Source organism: Lacerta agilis, chromosome 2, assembly GCF_009819535.1.
Source record: "Lacerta agilis isolate rLacAgi1 chromosome 2, rLacAgi1.pri, whole genome shotgun sequence".
In the NCBI taxonomy this organism is placed as follows: Eukaryota; Metazoa; Chordata; class Lepidosauria; order Squamata; family Lacertidae; genus Lacerta; species Lacerta agilis.
The window spans coordinates 96612698-96630811 of NC_046313.1; the positions used below are offsets into that span (position 1 = coordinate 96612698).

Genomic DNA, 18114 nt, shown 5'->3' on the forward strand with positions numbered 1-18114 from the left:
TGATCTGGCAATATATCATGAATCATGGTATGTGTGCTATGCAAAAACCACGATGCGCGAAAAACTGTGAAGCCAGCCATTGCCTCTGCATAGCTCCATCCTTATTTAAGACATCGTGATATATCGATATATCACAATGTTGAAAACCAGATATCGCCCAGCCAGGGCCGGATTTAGGTTTGATGAGGTCCTTAGCTACTGAAGGTAATGGGGCCCTTTATATGTCCAGCTGTCCTTTGTCAACAACAAATTGTTGCTGTTTTTGTGTGTGTTGAATATATGCTGTATGGACCATGCAACAAGTCCATGCAGATTGTAGGCACCCTATAACTAGAAATGAGCAAACCAGTGATATTTTAGGGAGCAAGCTAGCAGGAGGGGCCCATTACTTGCATCATAGGAGCCTACACAACACAAAACACTGTTGCTGTATGTAGGTTTTATTTTATTTGTTTATTATTTTATAATTTGGAAATGTACATCCAGGTATTTTTTCCTTTAAATTTTTCTTGGGGCTCCAGTTAGCAACACTCACCTAGAGGTGTAAGAAGGGCTAGCTTCTCAATATAACAGTACCTCTGACAAGGCTTTTTTATTGTTTGTTCTTCCAAAGGTTGCTGCTGGACTATGCCACTCTGGTTTCTCTCTTCCAGCTGTCTCTGCTCCCTTCTTTGAGATCAGATGCTGGAGACTCAGAACAGTTGGAAGGAACCATGGGATCTGGCACATTTGATCAGCAACCCTTGGGAGAGTGGATCAGCAGAGCATGGATTCCACTGAATCAAAGGTAGTTAGAGGGACCCTGGGGAAAAAAAACTTGTTTGGGGATCTTCCTGTTATTCTCCCTCCATTTATTCACCGATCCCATGGTCCACACATCTGGGGAGCATAATGAGGGCCATCTTCTAACTAGCCTTGCATTGCTTGGCTTTCTTTAGTAACCCCAAGGAAGACTCAACAATTTTGTTCGTTACTTGATTGAAGGTTCAGTAGGATAAGGTTCAGATCCATAGCTCAGTGGTAGTGCATCTGTTTTGCATGCAGAAGGTCTCAGATCTCCAGAGAGAATGCCTGGATCCACGGAGAGCTGCTGCCAGTCAGTGCAGGCAGTGCTGAGCTAGACCAGTGGTCTGACTTGGTACAAGGCAGCTTCCTATGTTCTTACGTTCCCTCTTCTCCAGAAGATGCCTGCATTGCCATTCATCATTTGCTACGATCATCGCAGTGTATCTTCTTGTGCTGGTGTCAACTGCCTTGAAGATGTATGGGAGGCAGTGTGCTCCTTTGCTCATACTCCCCTGCTCTGACCTTTCTATTTGGAGAGAGTGGCTTGCCATCAAAAGAGGAGTGGGGGGCTGGCGGGGGCTATTGTCAGCTTCATCATTGCAACTTGGCTCGCCCCGGTCCTTTTGTGCGGGCCGACTCCATCAGTCACAGTTGCCAGCCAACCAGAGAAAAAAGAAATAATCTCGTGGAGTCTTTGAAGCTCAGCTGTATTCCAGTGGGATGCTTGGGTTAGCTTTTACAGCATTACTGGAGCAAACAGTTGCATAAACGCCACAACTTTTGCAGCAAGGGTGAAAACCGCAAAAACTTGCAGAGAGGCCTGCAAGCCGCATTCTTAATAGCTAAGCCCTGTGAGACAGGGAAGAGCTTAGTGTAGCTCAACTGGAAATGAGGATTTCTGAGTACCAGTATCCAGTAAACATTTCTTAAACATGATGATTATTTAGATAGCATATAAGAATGGGGACCTCACAAGGGAAATTAGTCTTGTGTTTGGAACACCACCTGCACTTAAGAAGTTATTTCTCTTTGCCTCTTCTTCTAAGGTGCTGGGAAACACCATGTCCTAGTAAATTTCCCATGACTCACACAAAATCACTGATCACATTCCCAATCCTCCTGACCGAACTCCCTCCCCCCCCCCTTTCCTTCCTTCCTCTCCTCTCATGCATGGCTTAACAGGCCATTTCCTGATTCCTTCCAACACGTGTCTCAGTGGAACGCTTCATGGTTGCCAATCATCCATCCCTCCTCCCCAGTGTTGTCAGAGTCCCAGGTATGCCACACAGCAAGCCTGGGAGGGGGCTGGGCAATAGGGACATAGAGGGAATGGGCAGGAGACATCGCAGGACTTCTTAACTCAAGGTCAAGGGAATAAACAACTACCTGACATTCAGAAAATATCTGATGGCAGCCCTGTTTAGGGAAGCTTTTAATGTGTGATATTTTAATGTGTTTGATTTTTGTTGGAAGCCGCCCAGAGTGGCTGGGGAAATCCAGCCAGATGGGCGGGGTACAAATAATAAATATTATTATATTATTATTAACTCCTGCTGCGTTGGGAGATCTAAAGGCATGTATATCTTTTCTGGCTTTCAACCCAGCAGCCCTGGTTTGGGAGAAAGCTTATATGCAAGAGAGCTGGCCAAACATTGAAATGAATGGTTAAAGTCACTTGTGTGAGATCTCCATTTGTGCATCACAGTGATTGCGGAGCTTGAGATTGGGCTAAGGGGCCAAGGTCCAGAGAAGTCAATAGCGTACGTGCCAGACATAGGGAGCTTTTCTTAACCAGAGTCAGGCCATTGGCTCAGTACTGTCTACAGCACTCACTGGCCAACCAGCTCCCTGTTGTTTCATAGGGAGCTGCCTTAGACTAAGTTGGACACGTTGGCCTTCCAAGCTCAGCAGTGGCTCTCCACTCAGACAGGAGTGCTTCCCAGCCTGGGGAGACCCGGTATTCAACTGAGGACGCCCTACCGTTGAGCTACAGCCTCATCCTGAAAGGTGTGCTTTCCTAGCCTGCACTCAAAATGCCAGAGATTGAATCTGAGGCCTTGTGGATGTTCTGCCACTGAACCACAACTCTTGCCACATTAAATTTTTTTGTGTGGTGTTCAGCTTCAGCAGGTCTTGCTGAAATGTTAAGCAATCCCCCCCCCCCAGTTCCATGCACCTTCAACCTTGACCAAAAAGGATAGGCTATTTAAACGGGATTGTGATGCAGAAGGGTCAAGACAGCACCACCAGTGTGCAGGGTTTTGTGTCGCTTAGCGCTCCTCTAATCTGAGGCAACTTCTAGTGCTTTCTCTGCTGATTTGTGCCAGCATCCCTGTTGAGTTGGCCTTTCAGATCCCGGCTTCAAATAACATTTGATCTAAACATTTCCAGTTATTGTGGGGAGGGGATGTGGGCAGGGAAGCGAAGGAAGAAGGAGGGACTGGGAACTTAAAAATAATCTTTAATAAAGAAAGGAAGCACAGCAGAACTCAGGAGCCTCGTCTTTCCTGTGAGCCACGGAGGAGGGTGGGCTTGAGAACGAGACGGAGAGGAGAGAGATTGGCTCGATTGTTCAGATGCTTGCTTGACTTGTGGGAGAGGAGGAGGTGGAGGGTAGTTTCAAGGGCAGGAGGTGTGACCCTTTGGAGCGGAAAAGGTCATAAAATGCTACCGAGTCATGCTGTTGTAAAATGCCGGATGCTCGTTTCATAACACTCTCATCATTCCTGGTTAAGAGTTCTGCATGTATTTTCTTACAATGTGTCCCAAGTATTCCGTGCCGGGAAAGTGACGTCACTCACCTGTTCTACATGCAGAGGGTTCCTGCCCCTCCCAGGAAGGGCTGTGGAGGAACCCTGCCTCATGTCCTGGAGCGCCACTGCCAGTCAGCATAGACTAGATGGCCTTAGGGCCTGAGGCAGCACCCACTGTTCCTAGATTTTTATACTACTGGTGGGTTTTTTTTTCTCCAAATCTACCTTTGCCTTTCTAGTTCCTGGTGGATGATACCTGTTGTCATTATGGTCCTACTGTTTTCCAGAAAGGCAGGATGCCCCAAAATCTAGCATATACTGTCCAAATTTGGACCACGAAATCTGAGTTTAATAAGCCAAGATGTGTACAAGCTTCACAGGAAGCCACAGTTAACCATAGTTTCCTGTTACATCTGAACCAGGTCAATGGCTTCCTAACAAGGTAAGATGATGTGGTATGTAATTGGTTTTCTGATCCTTGATGGTTGTATCCAGTTGGCATTCCTTCACTGGCAGAAAGCTTTTGCCACCAGTAGAGGATTCCATCAGCGGAACGGAAAGGGAGGTGATGTTTGGCAATGGCCTCTTTACACCTTGCAGCCCCCTGCAACCCCTACCACACTTCTTTTGCGGCTCCCCCAACCCTCTGGAGCAGATTTGGGGCAGTTCAAAGGGAAAGGGGATTCTTGGCTCCTCCCCATTCCACTGACAGAAGCCAAAGAGCCTTAGCGGTTGCTGGAAACCACAGGAAGGGAGAGTGCTATTGTGCTTGCTGTTTTCCCACAGGCAAACTGGTCATCCACTGTGAGAACAGGATGCTGGACCAGATGCTCTTCTTAACGTTCTTCTGTTACATGCCCAAAGTTGATAGGCATTGCAGCTCAAATGGGGTGTAAGAGCCGTGTCTTGTGATTGATTATGCAGGGTGGGGCTTACCTGACACCGCCCCCCCCATATTTTATTCAAGTTGGCAGCCCTGAGTACAGTATATACATTTGTATGCTGCTATATACTTCCTGGAAAAGATCCTGATGTTGGGAAAGATTGAGGGCACAAGGAGAAGGGGACGGCAGAGGACGAGGTGGTTGGACAGTGTTCTCGAAGATACTGACGTGAGTCTGACCAAACTGCGGGAGGCAGTGGAAGACGGGAGTGCCTGGCGTGCTCTGGTCCGTGGGGTCACAAAGAGTCGGACACGACTAAACAGCAGCAGCAACAACAAAGTTTTCTGGGCTGCTTACAATAAATAATTAAAACAACAATGAACTACAGCAAGTCCACAACTTATGCACATTTAACTTCTTGGCAAAGAATAAAAAATAACAATAAGAAAGGGGGCAGGGTTCCAGGAAAAATGACTCAGGCAATCCCAACCACCATTGAACCTGATGGGTTTTGACTATGCACGATTTTGGCTTTAGGTGCAACCCCCGGAACGTAACCCTCGCGTCAGTTGCGGCTTACTGTACAAAGTGAAAAAGATCAAAACAATTAGAAAATGGGGGCAATCCCACATAAATAACAACAATGCAGAACTTGCCACAAACCCAAAATTAAAAACAGATTTGCTGTGTTTACGATATAGCAGCACTGAAGAGTTAGAATCCAGGATAAAACCCAGGCAGAGTTGAAACGAAATGAAATAACGTACTGTGTCTAAGCAGCAAAGGCTTGGGGACATAAATGCCACCTTAATAGTCACTGAACGTTAATAATGATGGAGTTTGGCTAAGCTCAGAAGGGGTCATATCCCCACAATAAGTGCTCCATCACAGACAAGGTCCTCCCTGTTGCTGCCACCAACCAAGCTTCCAAAGGTTGTGGCACAACCAAGAAGGCCTCATAAACTTGGTAACATTCATACAACGCAATTAGAGAAAAAAGAGGTCCTTCAGGGTTGTTGTTGTTTTTTAAAAGAACAGAGGCCCACATTACCTAAATTATTTAAAAGGACTGAGTGAATAAATAGCTCTTCACTTGAGTAGGGTCACAAATATGGCTCCAGGAGAGCCTTCCCGGGAAGGCTATTTTGTAACAGGTGCCACCACTGAAAAGCCCCTGTCCCTGGTGGTTACCTGCTTCTCTTCAGCCGTAGAGGGCATCCAAACAGGATTTTAAGGTTCTGGTAGTCCCAAGTCTGTAGAGAGGTTTGGGGGATATAAGCTGGAGTAGTGGGTGACTAGGTGGAGCAGGATCAGTATGCTACAAGTAGTATTTAAATTTGTTGTGGAAGTGCTGAGGAGGGAACCCACGAGCCACTGAATACAGTTACACCCCCTTTACTTCTGAAGTAACTTTACTGGTAGATATTCCCCTTTCTCAGGGGTTTCTCTAGTACAAGAGGAGGGTCATAGGTGAGTAGAGTGTTACACATCCTTTGTATGTATGATGTTCCATGTTGAAGCCCCAGATAACCTCTAGTCGGTAATACTGGGCTTGCATGTGAGACATGAGACACAGAAAGTCCTGCTCAGCTCCTGATTATAAAACCTATGGCTGGTGTTCGGAAACTTGTAGATTGCCAATGGGTCAGCCAGTGTCAAGAGGGGGAAAGTGTCAGGGAAAACCAGCCTTAGGAACAATTCTGTGCCGGCCTTGCTTACCAAACAAAGTGCAGAATACCTAGATGTGTGATTGTTGTCACGTTTGCAAGTAGCTTGCATCCTCAGGCTGCCTGATCGATTGATTTTATTTTATTTTCCAATTTTGCATGCTCTCTTCCTTTTTTATTATTGCATTCAGAGGCTGTATTTTTAATTAGCTGTTTCTGGTATTTCCTTCTCAATGTCATGAATGGTTTTAAACTCTTGTTTTCTTATCAGTTGACCTTTCCTTGGGCTTATTCGGTTTCCTTCCTGGCCTCACCTTAACGATTCCAACACCCCCTCCCCCCCCAAAAAAGAAGTGTAATCCAAGTTGCCCTCATCGTGCTCCACACCACGTCCCCCTTGACCTTTGTTTGGGATTGCGGCGGGGGTCTGCGTCTGGCTGCAGCAACTGATAAGGGTGGATTTCTCGTATGTCAGAATGGGAAATGAAAGCAGTTGTCTGGGGCCAACTTCTCCTTTTCTTCAAGTGGAATGTGAAGGGCCTTGCACTTCTCGTTCCTTTTAAAGCAGCTGTGGTGAGGGCAGGGATTGCAACAGATTAGATTTGAGGTCAATTTCAATCCCAATGTGTCATAGCTCCTTTGGGGGGAGGCGGGACCTTCCACAAAGGCTTGACCGCTCCAGCGACCTAACGCTGCTCATTTCGTTTGTGGCCAATAAAGGTGACCAGAGACCTCGCCTCCTTGAGAAAGGGGGTTGTAATCAAGGAAGGAAAGGGTTTCCACCGATTCTCACCGTGGTGGCAAGAAGCTGAAATGGTTCTCAGCACAGTGCCAGCCTCTGGGAGAATATATAGGATCTGACGCCAAAGTCTTTCTTCCCCTCTCAGCAGTGGCTGATAAGGTGGAGGGGTGACCAAAAGTAAGGGCCTTGTCTGAGATCCTTTTTCTCTTCTGCATTTCCATGAACCCTCTTCACTGGGGCTTAACTGCATGGAGAAATCAGCTGGCAGATTTCAGGATATGTGTGTGTCTCGAATGTGGTTTGCAATTCAAACGGCATTTGATTGAAAGAAGCAAGAATCGGGGGGAGGTGGGGCGGTAAAAATGTAATTCCACTTAGGTTGTGATATTTTGTTTAGTCACCTCTCTCTTTTTCATAATTTTTTATTTGATTTTAAATAATATAAAGAAATTACAAACAACAATTCAAAGTCCAAATATTGAGCTTACTCTGAATCTCCTGACTTCCCCCCATCCCTTCCATGGGTCCTGATGATAATGTTTACAACTGCAAATCAATATTTATCCATTTTTTTATCCTTCTAACATATCCATACTTCCTGTTACTTTACAAGTGTGGTTAAAATCCTGCCGATGTTCTAACTTGCTTGCAGTGGTCTCGTACGTAAATCATAAACTTTTCCCATTATTTTTTAAAGTTCTTGTCTTCTTGATTTCTGAGCTTCCCAGTTAATTTCGGCATAGCCCATCAACTTGGTTTGCCATCCTTCTCTAGTCAGGGTTGTTTCTTCCTTCCATCTCTGGGCTAGTAGCATCCGTGAGGCTGTACTTGAATTTTCTGGTCTTTTGGTATCTCCAATCTACTTCTGACGGCTGATCTCTGATTTCTTATTCTGCCTGTTAATCTAGCCAATTCTGAGTATTCTAAGAGTTTCTTTCTCCAGTCTGCTACCGTTGGTAAATTTGACGTTTTCCAATTCTGGGCTAGCAAGATTCTTGCTGCCGTGGTGGCGTATAAGAAAAGTCTTTGATCTCTCTTCTTGATCTCGTCTCCCACCAACCCGAGCAAGAAAGCTTCAGGTCTTTTTGGGAATGTGTATTGGAGTATTTTTTTTAGTTCGTTATATATAGCCTCCCAAAATATTTTGACTTTAAACATTTTTTTCAATTCATTATATATCATCTCCCAGAAATTTTTAATTACTTTATACGTCCACTGTTTAGTCACCTCCCCTCCCCCCCCCCCAATATAAACTTGGATGCAGTGGGGCGGGAAAAGTAGGTTGTATTCAGAGACCCTTCTAATTCCTGGGTCCAGCAAGTGTTACAATCTAATCAAGGCTTCTGATTCTTGGAATAGGCAGGCTAGCCTGCTGTTGAGGTGTAAGGGGAACCAAGGAAGGGGCTCTGTGAGAGATGGCAAATGGGTGGGGCCTCTCCCTCAACTTGCAGGTATTCAGAAGGGCAAAAGCCAGAGTTTGGAGTGGAGAGTTTGCAGTGGTGTGACCTAGAAGCAAAGCAGCAAGCAGAGAGAGAGGGAGGGTGAGAGAGAGAGAGAGAGAGCGCCATGTCAGATTTCTGCTTGAATCCAAGGTATGGGAGAAACAAGACCCTTTTGGGGTGTTAATGCTGTGAACCCCTCCATTGTGGGCTCAAGATCTATACATTTGTAAATAAACCATATATCCTAAAGACACCACAGTCTCCGCTGTGCCTCGTTCCAAAAGGAAACACGAACTCCAAGGTAAAGGCCTGGAACCCCTGGAATCTCGCACTGCTCGGAGATTGGGGTGGCGTGCAACACAAACACTACTGTTTAGCGTCTTTGGACGCATCCCCGTAGAAAGGATTTGGTGTAAATGCTTGAAATAAAGAAATAACGGTGAGAGGCGTGCTTGAGTGGGATCCTTTGCAAAGGTAGGGGGTGGCGGGGAGCGCTGGCATATTTCTTTCCAGCCTTGCCTTCGTGAAATGCTATCAGTTTCAGAGACCACTTTGAGAAAGCATCGACCTGAGTTGGCTGCCTTTGTTGGCTGTGCGCACTTGACTGGGCATAGAAATGGAACTCTTCGTAAAAGTCCCCCATGAAGTCAAGGTTGAAACACATTAGCAGAATATGAGGAGCTTGGGTTACTGCAACTCCTACTATGTAGCTGGGGGCATTTTTTTTCTTTTTTTAAATGCCAGTGGCAATAGAGCTTTGGTTTCCACTATCTCCAGCCATAGCAGCTTTCATTAGTTTTAATCAAAGGGTCTTTTGAAATCATGGAAACTTATTTATAATGGGTGCATTTAGAGATAAGCTGAACTGAAAAGCCACCTTTGTTGTTATGGGTGATCTAGGACTAGTTCCACCTAGCCAGGATTTTCAGAGTTGTGTGCCATGGTGCTGTCACCTCCTATAGTGCCCTTGAGTGACAGGAGGCGGGAAAATGCACGTCTTCCTTCCCTGATAAATCCATTTTGTGACCTTCTTGCCTTACACTGGAGCTGCATCCTCACCTGGAGGGAATAGCTACACCTTGACACGATCTGAGGCAGTGAGTGAGGCTACAGCCTTGACCCTACCTGTAGAGCGCCCAGATTAGGGAGAAATTTGACATCAGAAGGCGAACCTTCCTAATTTGCCTTTTCCAGTACAGTGACACACATTGGAATACAGCTGTCCTTCAGAATTTGTACTTACCCAGATTTTGCAGTGCAGTTCTCCAGCAAAATACTGTTTACAAAACTGCAGATACTGGTGTGCCTATAAATGTGTATATTCGTGAAAATAACGTACAAAAATGCATTCTGTTAGGGGAAATTGCATATAAAAAAATTATTTATTTATTTGAATTTATATACAGTACCGCCCTATACCTGGGTGTCTCAGGGCGGTCCACAGAATAAAATCAAGATATAAAACCACAAAAATACCTACTATATATTCTGGCGTATAAGACTACTTTTTAATCCAGGGAAATCTTCTCAAAAGTTGGGGGTCGTCTTATACGCCGGGTGGAGAATCTGCGGTCGAGTATATCTCAAACTCTATATTTTAACTGGAAAAGTTGGGGGTCGTCTTATACGCCCAGTCATCTTATACGCCGGAAAATACGGTAATAAAAATAAAAACAGCAACCCAATACCCCCCCCAAAAAACACATTTTAAAAGGGCATAGGATGTTAATCAGTTCAACCAAATATCTGGTTAAAGAGGAACGCTTTTGCCTGGTGCCATAAGGTATATAATGAAGATGCCAAGCGAACTTCCCTGAGGAGAGCATTCCACAGATGGGGAGCCATTTGAGAGAAAGCCCGTTCTTGTGTTGCCACCCTCCGGACCTCTCAAGGAGGAGGCACACAAAGGAGGGCCTCAGAAGATAATCTCAGGGTCCGAGTAGGTTCATATGGAAATAGGCAGTCCTTGAGGTATTGTGGTCCTGAGCTGTTTAAAAATGTGTATAGTAGGAATAATTCACAGGAAAATGCTGATGGATTTTCACGAGAACATCCTTTCCCATGGAAATGAAGCCCTCAAAACCCTGAAAAGGGTGACCACACCTGTTCTGATGCATCTTCTTCTCTTGCCTGCTGTTGCCATCTAGACTCAGGTAGGCGGAGGAAGGTAAATGTGAGGACCTTTGGAGGAAAGGGTCGGAAGGTGCACAATACCTTGGGGCAGTTTTAACCTTTACGTTCTCAAATTGGGTGATGAAGCTGCAACTAGCCTTTAGGACAGGCTTCCTCAACCTCAACCCTCCAGATGTTTTTGGCCTACAATTCCCATGATCCGTAGCTAGCAGGACCAGTGGTCAGGGATGATGGGAAGAAGAAGAAGAGTCTGGATTTGATATCCCGCTTTATCACTACCTGAAGGAGTCTCAAAGCGGCTAACATTCTCCTTTCCCTTCCTCCCCCACAACAAACACTCTGTGACGTGAGTGAGGCTAAGAGACTCCAGAGAAGTGTGACTAGCCCAAGGTCACTCAGCAGCTGCATGTGGAGGAGTGGAGACGCGAACCCGGTTCACCAGATTACGAGTCTACCACTCTTAACCACTACACCACACTGGCTCTCAGTGTGGGAATTCTAGTCTCAAAACATCTGGAGGTCCGAGGTTGAGGAAGCCTGCTTTAGGATTTCCATATTTTTACTGGACCTGCTGGTGTGCCGTATGAATACTAACCAAACATTTTGTCTGTTTTTCCGCTGTGCTTTTGACTGTTATTTTTTTTTGTATGTCGCTTAGAGACATTTTTCTTTGGTATTAGGTAACGTAACAAGTTACATTAAAATTGCCATTATCATTAATTAATAACAATAATAATTAATACTCTGGCATGCAGAATATTGCAGGTAAGGACTTTTGTCTCGCATGGAGAAGAAATGGTGAGAAAAGTTTCAGTGTTGGGTTTTTCTGTAACGTCGTTTATATTTCCCCTTTAAACTGTTTAACACGCTTGCACTGAGATATACCGTTGTTGACATTAGAGCATGTGACATACGATAGTTACATAAAAAAAATAAAACAACAAACACTCGGACAAACATTTCTGAGTATATTAAGAACGTTGTGTTGAAGCTCAGTGTTTGTAATTCTTGGTGGGGCAGGCTGCTTGGTTCATAGCATAGAAGCAGATCCAGGAAGAGGGTGGAAATCTTCCTTGCTTAGACTTCAGGAACAATGCAGGCTTTTCCTACCAGTCAGTCAGTTCTATGACATCTGATATCAATGTGACTTCTTCCAGGAAGCTGAAGCACAGTGCTCTGTCAGAGGAATAGCTAACATTTCAAGTCTTAATTGCTGGGAACAATCTTGCCCAGGATGATTTCTTTCTTTCTTTCTTTCTTTCTTTCTTTCTTTCTTTCTTTCTTTCTTTCTTTCTTTCTTGGCTGCACAGCCTATTTGTAAAGCAGGGAGATGCCATAGGAGTAATAAGAGGAAGAGCAGCACAACAATTTTCAAGTAGCACCTGCCTATGGTCAGGCTCACACCAAAAGTGATGCGTCTTTCAGTGCAGCGAACTTCTTGCAAAATCGACAAGTGTTATGACAGGCTTCAACTAAGCGGGAGCGGGTGGCGCTGTGGTCTAAACCACTGAGCCTCTTGGGCTTCCTGATCGGAAGGTCAGCGGTTCGAATTCGCACGACGGGGTGAGCTGCCGTTGCTCTGTCCCGGCTTCTGCCAATGTAGCAGTTCGAAAGCACACAAGTAGATAAATAGGTACCACTGCGGTGGGAAGGTAAACGGTGTTTCCGTGCGCTCTGGTTTCCGTTACGGTGTCCTGTTGCGGCAGAAGCGGTTTAGTCATGCTGGCCACTTGACCCAGAAAGCTGTCTGTGGACAAACACCGGCTCCCTTGGCCTGAAAGCGAGATGAGCGCCGCAACCCCGTAGTTGCCTTCGACTGGACTTAACCCTCCAGGGGTCCTTTACCTTTACCTCACCTACAGGTACATGGTGCCCTCCAAAAGATGTTGGACTCCATCCAACTCCCATCAGCCCCAGCCAGTGTGGTCAGGGACAGAGGGAGTTGGAGTGCCGACCGGATAGAGAAATGCTGTGCTATGACAAGATACAGAGATGCTTTCTACAGAGATGCAGACAAAGTTCTAATGCATCCTGTTTGGGGCATCTATACAGTAGCGGCTCGCTACTACTGAGAGAACAGGCCTGATGTGGCAGGGAGGAAGGTGAGGTGCAGAAACACTGGCACCCTCACTGCACCAGCCTCCCCAATGCCTCCCCTTTCTCCCTGATGGTCAGCACCAGCGATCCACTTGCCCGAACGCCAGCATAGCTTCCCTGCTGGATAGCAAGGGTAAAATCCTCCTTTCCAGTTTAGGTTTGCCTCCATTGACAGCTCTAGAGGTGTTTAGCTCTGTGGCAGGAACCCCACATTGCTGCCTTGCACCCTCGGTTATGACAGAATGCCTTGTCTCATGAGGTAAAATCTGTTTTGCTGTAGTCATAAATAGCACCAACCAACACCGTTTCGGATTGTGCCAATTGCTTAAAACAACAACAACAAACAAACCTTTGTTTTTAGTTCATAACATGTGTATCTGCCTGAAGGTATATTGGTTAACATTTGATCAGCTCTGCGAAGGCCTGTGAAATAATTAACTTCCTAGTTACTGCAAGGCCGGCTGAGAGTAGCTATAGAAACTGACACCCCCCCCCAATCTGTCATGAGCCTGAACTGGACTTGCGTCCATTGTCACATGTCCTATTAAATAGTGCAAAATGGTGTCTCTTCTGAAGGACAAGTTATTGTGGAAACGAAGGGGATTAGAGTGACTCACCATAAGTGGTTGCCCTCTTTCAATTTCTCAGTTTAGCATAACAATGCTTGTGGACACAGCGATTATGCATCGAGTAGCATTGCCATATTGCCCGGAGAGCCAATTTTTTTGCCAGGATTCTAGGCCTGCCACCTTGTGCCTGTTTGGGGCATTAGCTGCCTGGCCTGTATTCATGTTTTCTTTTGTTACAAAGTACATTTCTGTATTAATGTTTTTTTAAATGGAATTATTATATATTTTGAATATGTGCGCTTATATTTTTTGAAATCGGGTTTTATAATTGCAAATGACTTAGAAGTCACTTGGGCAGTTAAGCAGGATATAAATCTGTTGTTGTTGTTGTTGTTGTTGTTGTTGTTGTTGTTGTTCCAGTTATAGGTGGGTAGCCGTGTTGGTCTGCCATAGTCAAAACAAAATGTGCATGCACACGAAAGCTCATACCAAGAACAAACTTAGTTGGTCTCTAAGGTGCTACTGGAAAGAATTTTTTTATTTTATTTTGTTGTTGTTGTTGTTGTTGTTGTTGTTGTTGTTGTTGTTGGTATATAAATAAATTTATGATGTTATCTATATAGAGGGAGATAAAGTGCCTGCTCAGTTGTTTAGTAAAGAAACAAGGCTGTGTTCTGCCTTCCACTGTTGTAACTAACAAGGAAATTCACTGCTAAGATTGACAGAAGGTCACTGGAACAACTGCACATAAGGAAAGTGACAAGATTACCGTACTCTCTCTGGTTACAGCTTTTGTGTGTGTGTGCTCAGGGTTTCTGCCTTTTGTTTGGTATGTAGGTATGAGCGTATAGAATTCACTCCTCCCTTTCTTCCAAACAAGGGCCTTACGAATAAGGTGCCCCAGAGCATATATAAATGATGCTGTTTCCTTTGTGAGGGAATGGCCCACAGTATGGTGTGAAGGCACGTTAGACCACCACTTTGCTGAAGCTAAGCGGGCCGGGTCAGTGTCATTTTTGTCACAGCTCACGTCAGAGGGCAGCGTTTAAAGGTTCATGGTTGGCTGAGCTTAAATGTCAAGATCACAAAAGTGGGGAGCGTAAAGTTTAAGTTGTGCTTAGTTTGGGAAGCGCTTCTTATTTTAAATTCTATAAAGTTTGCGAAACAATACTAGCGTGAATCCTGATGCATGCTTCTGTATTTTTAATATCTGAATTTTTGAGAACTCCTCACAGGAAAGGCGCTCCAGCTCTTGTTAGATGTTGTGCCAGCTTATGGGATTTCTTAATTCCATTATATGACTTTGCATGTATTCTTCTCTGTGGACCCAGTAGGGTGCTGAATATTTTCAACCAGCATGATGTAAATTAAAGCAAATCTTCAAAATAAAAAGGGGCTGAGATTCTAAAGATTAAGCCCTTGATCCATAGCGACCTAGATACTCAAAGGCATAGGTGGAACGCTTGTGTGAGCATTTCAATACCTGTGGAACGTCAATACTTTAGAAATGGGAGAAGAGGAAAAACTCCTGTATGCGTGGAAGCTCTGTGGCATGGAAGGAAATTCTGGCTTCAGGAAGAAACAATCACAATCTGAGAGAGAGTTTGCTAGATGTACCGGTAACTGCTGGCAGGTTGCTGCCGGATGTTAGAAGGCAGAGGAAAATTCCTAGCCTTGGGTACTGGGAGGCAGCAATGGAGGTGAAGATTCTTGCAGAAAAAACACCTTGTAAGTTCTCAACTGGATAGTTGCCTAGAGGCCCTCCAGATGTTGTAGGAATACAGCCCCCATCAACCCTAACCACTGGCTGTGCTGGCTGGGGCTGATGAGAATTGTTGTCCAGTGACATATGGAGGGCCACAGGTTCCCCAACTGTTAGAGAGATACTCCAGACAAAGCAGTCTCTAGGCACCATTACAAGGTCCTCAATTCCACAGAGGTGTTTTCTTAAAATAAATAGAAGAAATTGTGTGCAGGGAATTTAGTGACCACTGTACCTGCAACAGCACAACTGGGTACCTTCATCTACCCTACCTGGAACAAAACATGTATCTCCCATATCGGTCTCTGGATCCACAGGAAGCCCTACAACCTTCCAACAATTTGTCCCCCCCCCCCCCCCGAGAGGTGCATTCCTTCGTTGACTCCCGAGACAGACAGATGCCAACAAGTGAGCAGTGAGTCCTTAATAACCAAACCAAAAACAAGGTTTGCCAAGCCCATGCCCCTTCCTGGTTTGGCTGTAAAAGCCACTTCTGGAAATCTAGCACATACCAGCAGACATTTCGTGCCCATTTCCTTGCTAATAGTTTGCAGAAGAAGAATTTTTTTGGCAAACTTGGGTGTGTGTGTGTGTGTGTGTGTGTGTGTGTGTGTTGTGTTGCAGTTTACCTTTGTTTTGCATTTATCATGCTGCCCCTGTTCATGTGATGAAATTCGGGGTGCTTTTCCAGCATACAGTTCTTCCCTGCTGTTTAAAATTTAGCACGGCGTGGCCGTTATGTGTCGCTCAAAAAGCCACTGTTCCATAACGTAACAGGTGCTGCGGTGTTGTTGTTGTTCAGTCGTTCAGTCGTGTCCGACTCTTCGTGACCCCATGGACCAGAGCACGCCAGGCACGCCTATCCTTCACTGCCTCTCGCAGTTTGGCCAAACTCATGTTAGTAGCTTCAAGAACACTGTCCAACCATCTCATCCTCTGTCGTCCCCTTCTCCTTGTGCCCTCCATCTTTCCCAACATCAGGGTCTTTTCTAGGGATTCTTCTCTTCTCATGAGGTGGCCAAAGTACTGGAGCCTCAACTTCAGGATCTGTCCTTCTAGTGAGTACTCAGGGCTGATTTCTTTGAGAATGGATAGGTTTGATCTTCTTGCAGTCCACGGGACTCTCAAGAGTCTCCTCCAGCACCATAATTCAAAAGCATCAATTCTACGGCGATCAGCCTTCTTTATGGTCCAGCTCTCACTTCCGTACATTACTACTGGGAAAACCATAGCTTTAACTATACGGACTTTTGTCGGCAAGGTGATGTCTTTGCTTTTTAAGATGCTGTCTAGGTTTGTCATTGCTTTTCTCCCAAGAAGCAGGCGTCTTCTGATTTCGTGACTGCTGTCACCATCTGCAGTGATCATGGAACCCAAGAAAGTGAAATCTCTCACTGCGGTGTAGAAGGGAACATTGGAAACATTAGCATTATAACCAGGAAAAACTTAACCCAATATACCTGAATGGAGCCATAGTGATCTGGGCTGTAGTCCTAGCCCTGGCTGTTGCCTGCCTGGACTTAACAGAATGACAGTACCACCTCTGCATCTGTAGCTCTGCCAGCTTGGACAGAACATGGGTGGGCAGGCAGATTGCTTTGCTAGTCTAGGGTTGGCATGGTAATCAAGCCTGGATCTGCCCTGGCATCATTGCTCAGGATCAAAATGTCCTCCAGAGCAAATTGGAAGAACATTCTGATCGGATGGGCAGTTTGATTGGGGACGACGACTGTGCTTATGCTTTACATTAAAAGAAAATACTTTAGTGCAAAAGCAAGTGGAGTGGAGCGTCATGCATATTTTGGCCCTAGATGACAAAGGAAGCCATCTTGCGCAGGAGCTTCATGTGGGTCATGTGTGGGTTTAGACGAGTATACCTGAAGGAGCGTCTCCACCCCTATCTAACGTCCAGCACTGAGGGCCTTCTGGCAAGAAGTGAAGTTACAGGAAACCAGGCAGAGGGCCTCCTCCAGGGGTAGGCAACCTAAGGCCCATGGGCCAGATGCGGCCCAATCGCCTTCTCAATCCGGCCCACAGATGGTCCGGGAATCAGCGTGTTTTTTCATAAGTAGAATGTGTGCTTTTATTTAAAATGCATCTCTGGGTTATTTGTGGGGCATAGGAATCCGTTCATTCCCCCCCCCCCAAAAAAAATGTAGTGTGGTCCACCACATGGTCTGAGGGACGGTGGACCGGCCCACGGCTGAAAAAGGTTGCTGACCCCTGGCCTCCTCGGTAGTGGCGCCCGCCCTGTGGAACGCCCTCCCATCAGATATCAAAGAAATAAACAAGTATCTGACGTTTAGAAGACATCTGAAGGCTGCCCTGTTTAGGGAAATTTTTAATGTCTGATGTTCTAATGTATTTTTAATCTTTTGTTAGAAGCTGCCCAGAATGGCTGGGAAAACCCAGCCAGATGGGCGGGATATGTATGTATGTATGTATGAATAACTATTTGGTCTCATTTAGGCATATTTTCAAGAATGCCTCTTGTCTTCCTGCCTTCTTTAAAACTGCAGGGCATGAAAAAAGCCACAGAAAGTTTAAGAGGCGGAGCAAGACGGGACAGTGGTCCACGGCGAGCATATTGTCCGATGTGGAGGCGTTGAAACGTGGCCTAGCCTCAGCGCAGTCTCCTGCATCCAGTAAAAACAAGACTAGCAGCGTGAGGAGGAAAAGCACGCGCCGAAGAACCAAGCGATTCCTCTCCTACCCTCGATACGTGGAGGTCATGGTGGTGGCAGACAGTCGGATGGTTGCTTACCATGGAGCAAATCTACAGCACTACATTTTGACCTTAATGTCCATAGTAAGTATTAAAACCCCACTGTGGGGATTTTAAGTATGCCAGATCTGTGTAATTTAATGCTTGTCCAGGGAACAAGCTGTTGCAGTGCTCCTGCTCAGAGTTCCGGACAGCCCAGATATAGACCTGGAGTACTCCTGGGTATTTCAGAGGGCACCTTGTCCCCCCCCCCCATTTCCCATTGCACTTGCACACAACGAACCCGAGTGTTTTGTTGCTGTGTTGTGGCAGAGATGAGGAACCTCCAACCTGGAGTCCAAAGATGTGACTCTTGGCTTTGTGCAACAGGCCAGAGTTTTCTCTGCAAACACATACCTGCCTCCATCCTCCATCTGGGCAACAAGAGGAGTTATGGGGGATCAAGGCTACATCCTAGCCAGGCAGAAGATACTGAGGAAGGTGTGGTGATCAGCAGGGCCCAGGAAGACCTCTAAGGGCCAGATAAGAAGACCCGCAGGGCTGCATTTGGCCTA

General features: G+C 45.7%; 1 protein-coding gene across 7 annotated transcripts in view; it reads left to right on the top strand.

Annotated features, from left to right (window-relative positions):
• The window catches only part of ADAMTS9 (ADAM metallopeptidase with thrombospondin type 1 motif 9), a 130118-nt gene that overhangs the window by 11807 nt on the left and 100197 nt on the right, over positions 1-18114 (top strand). For all 7 annotated transcript variants that reach the window (XR_004426037.1, XM_033141296.1, XM_033141299.1 and 4 more), the window contains exon 4: positions 17355-17644. Coding sequence is in view for 6 of the 7 variants with exons in the window: in XM_033141296.1 (XP_032997187.1) it covers positions 17355-17644 (290 nt within the window). In the remaining variant the exon portion in view is untranslated. The remainder of the gene's footprint in view (positions 1-17354; positions 17645-18114) is intronic.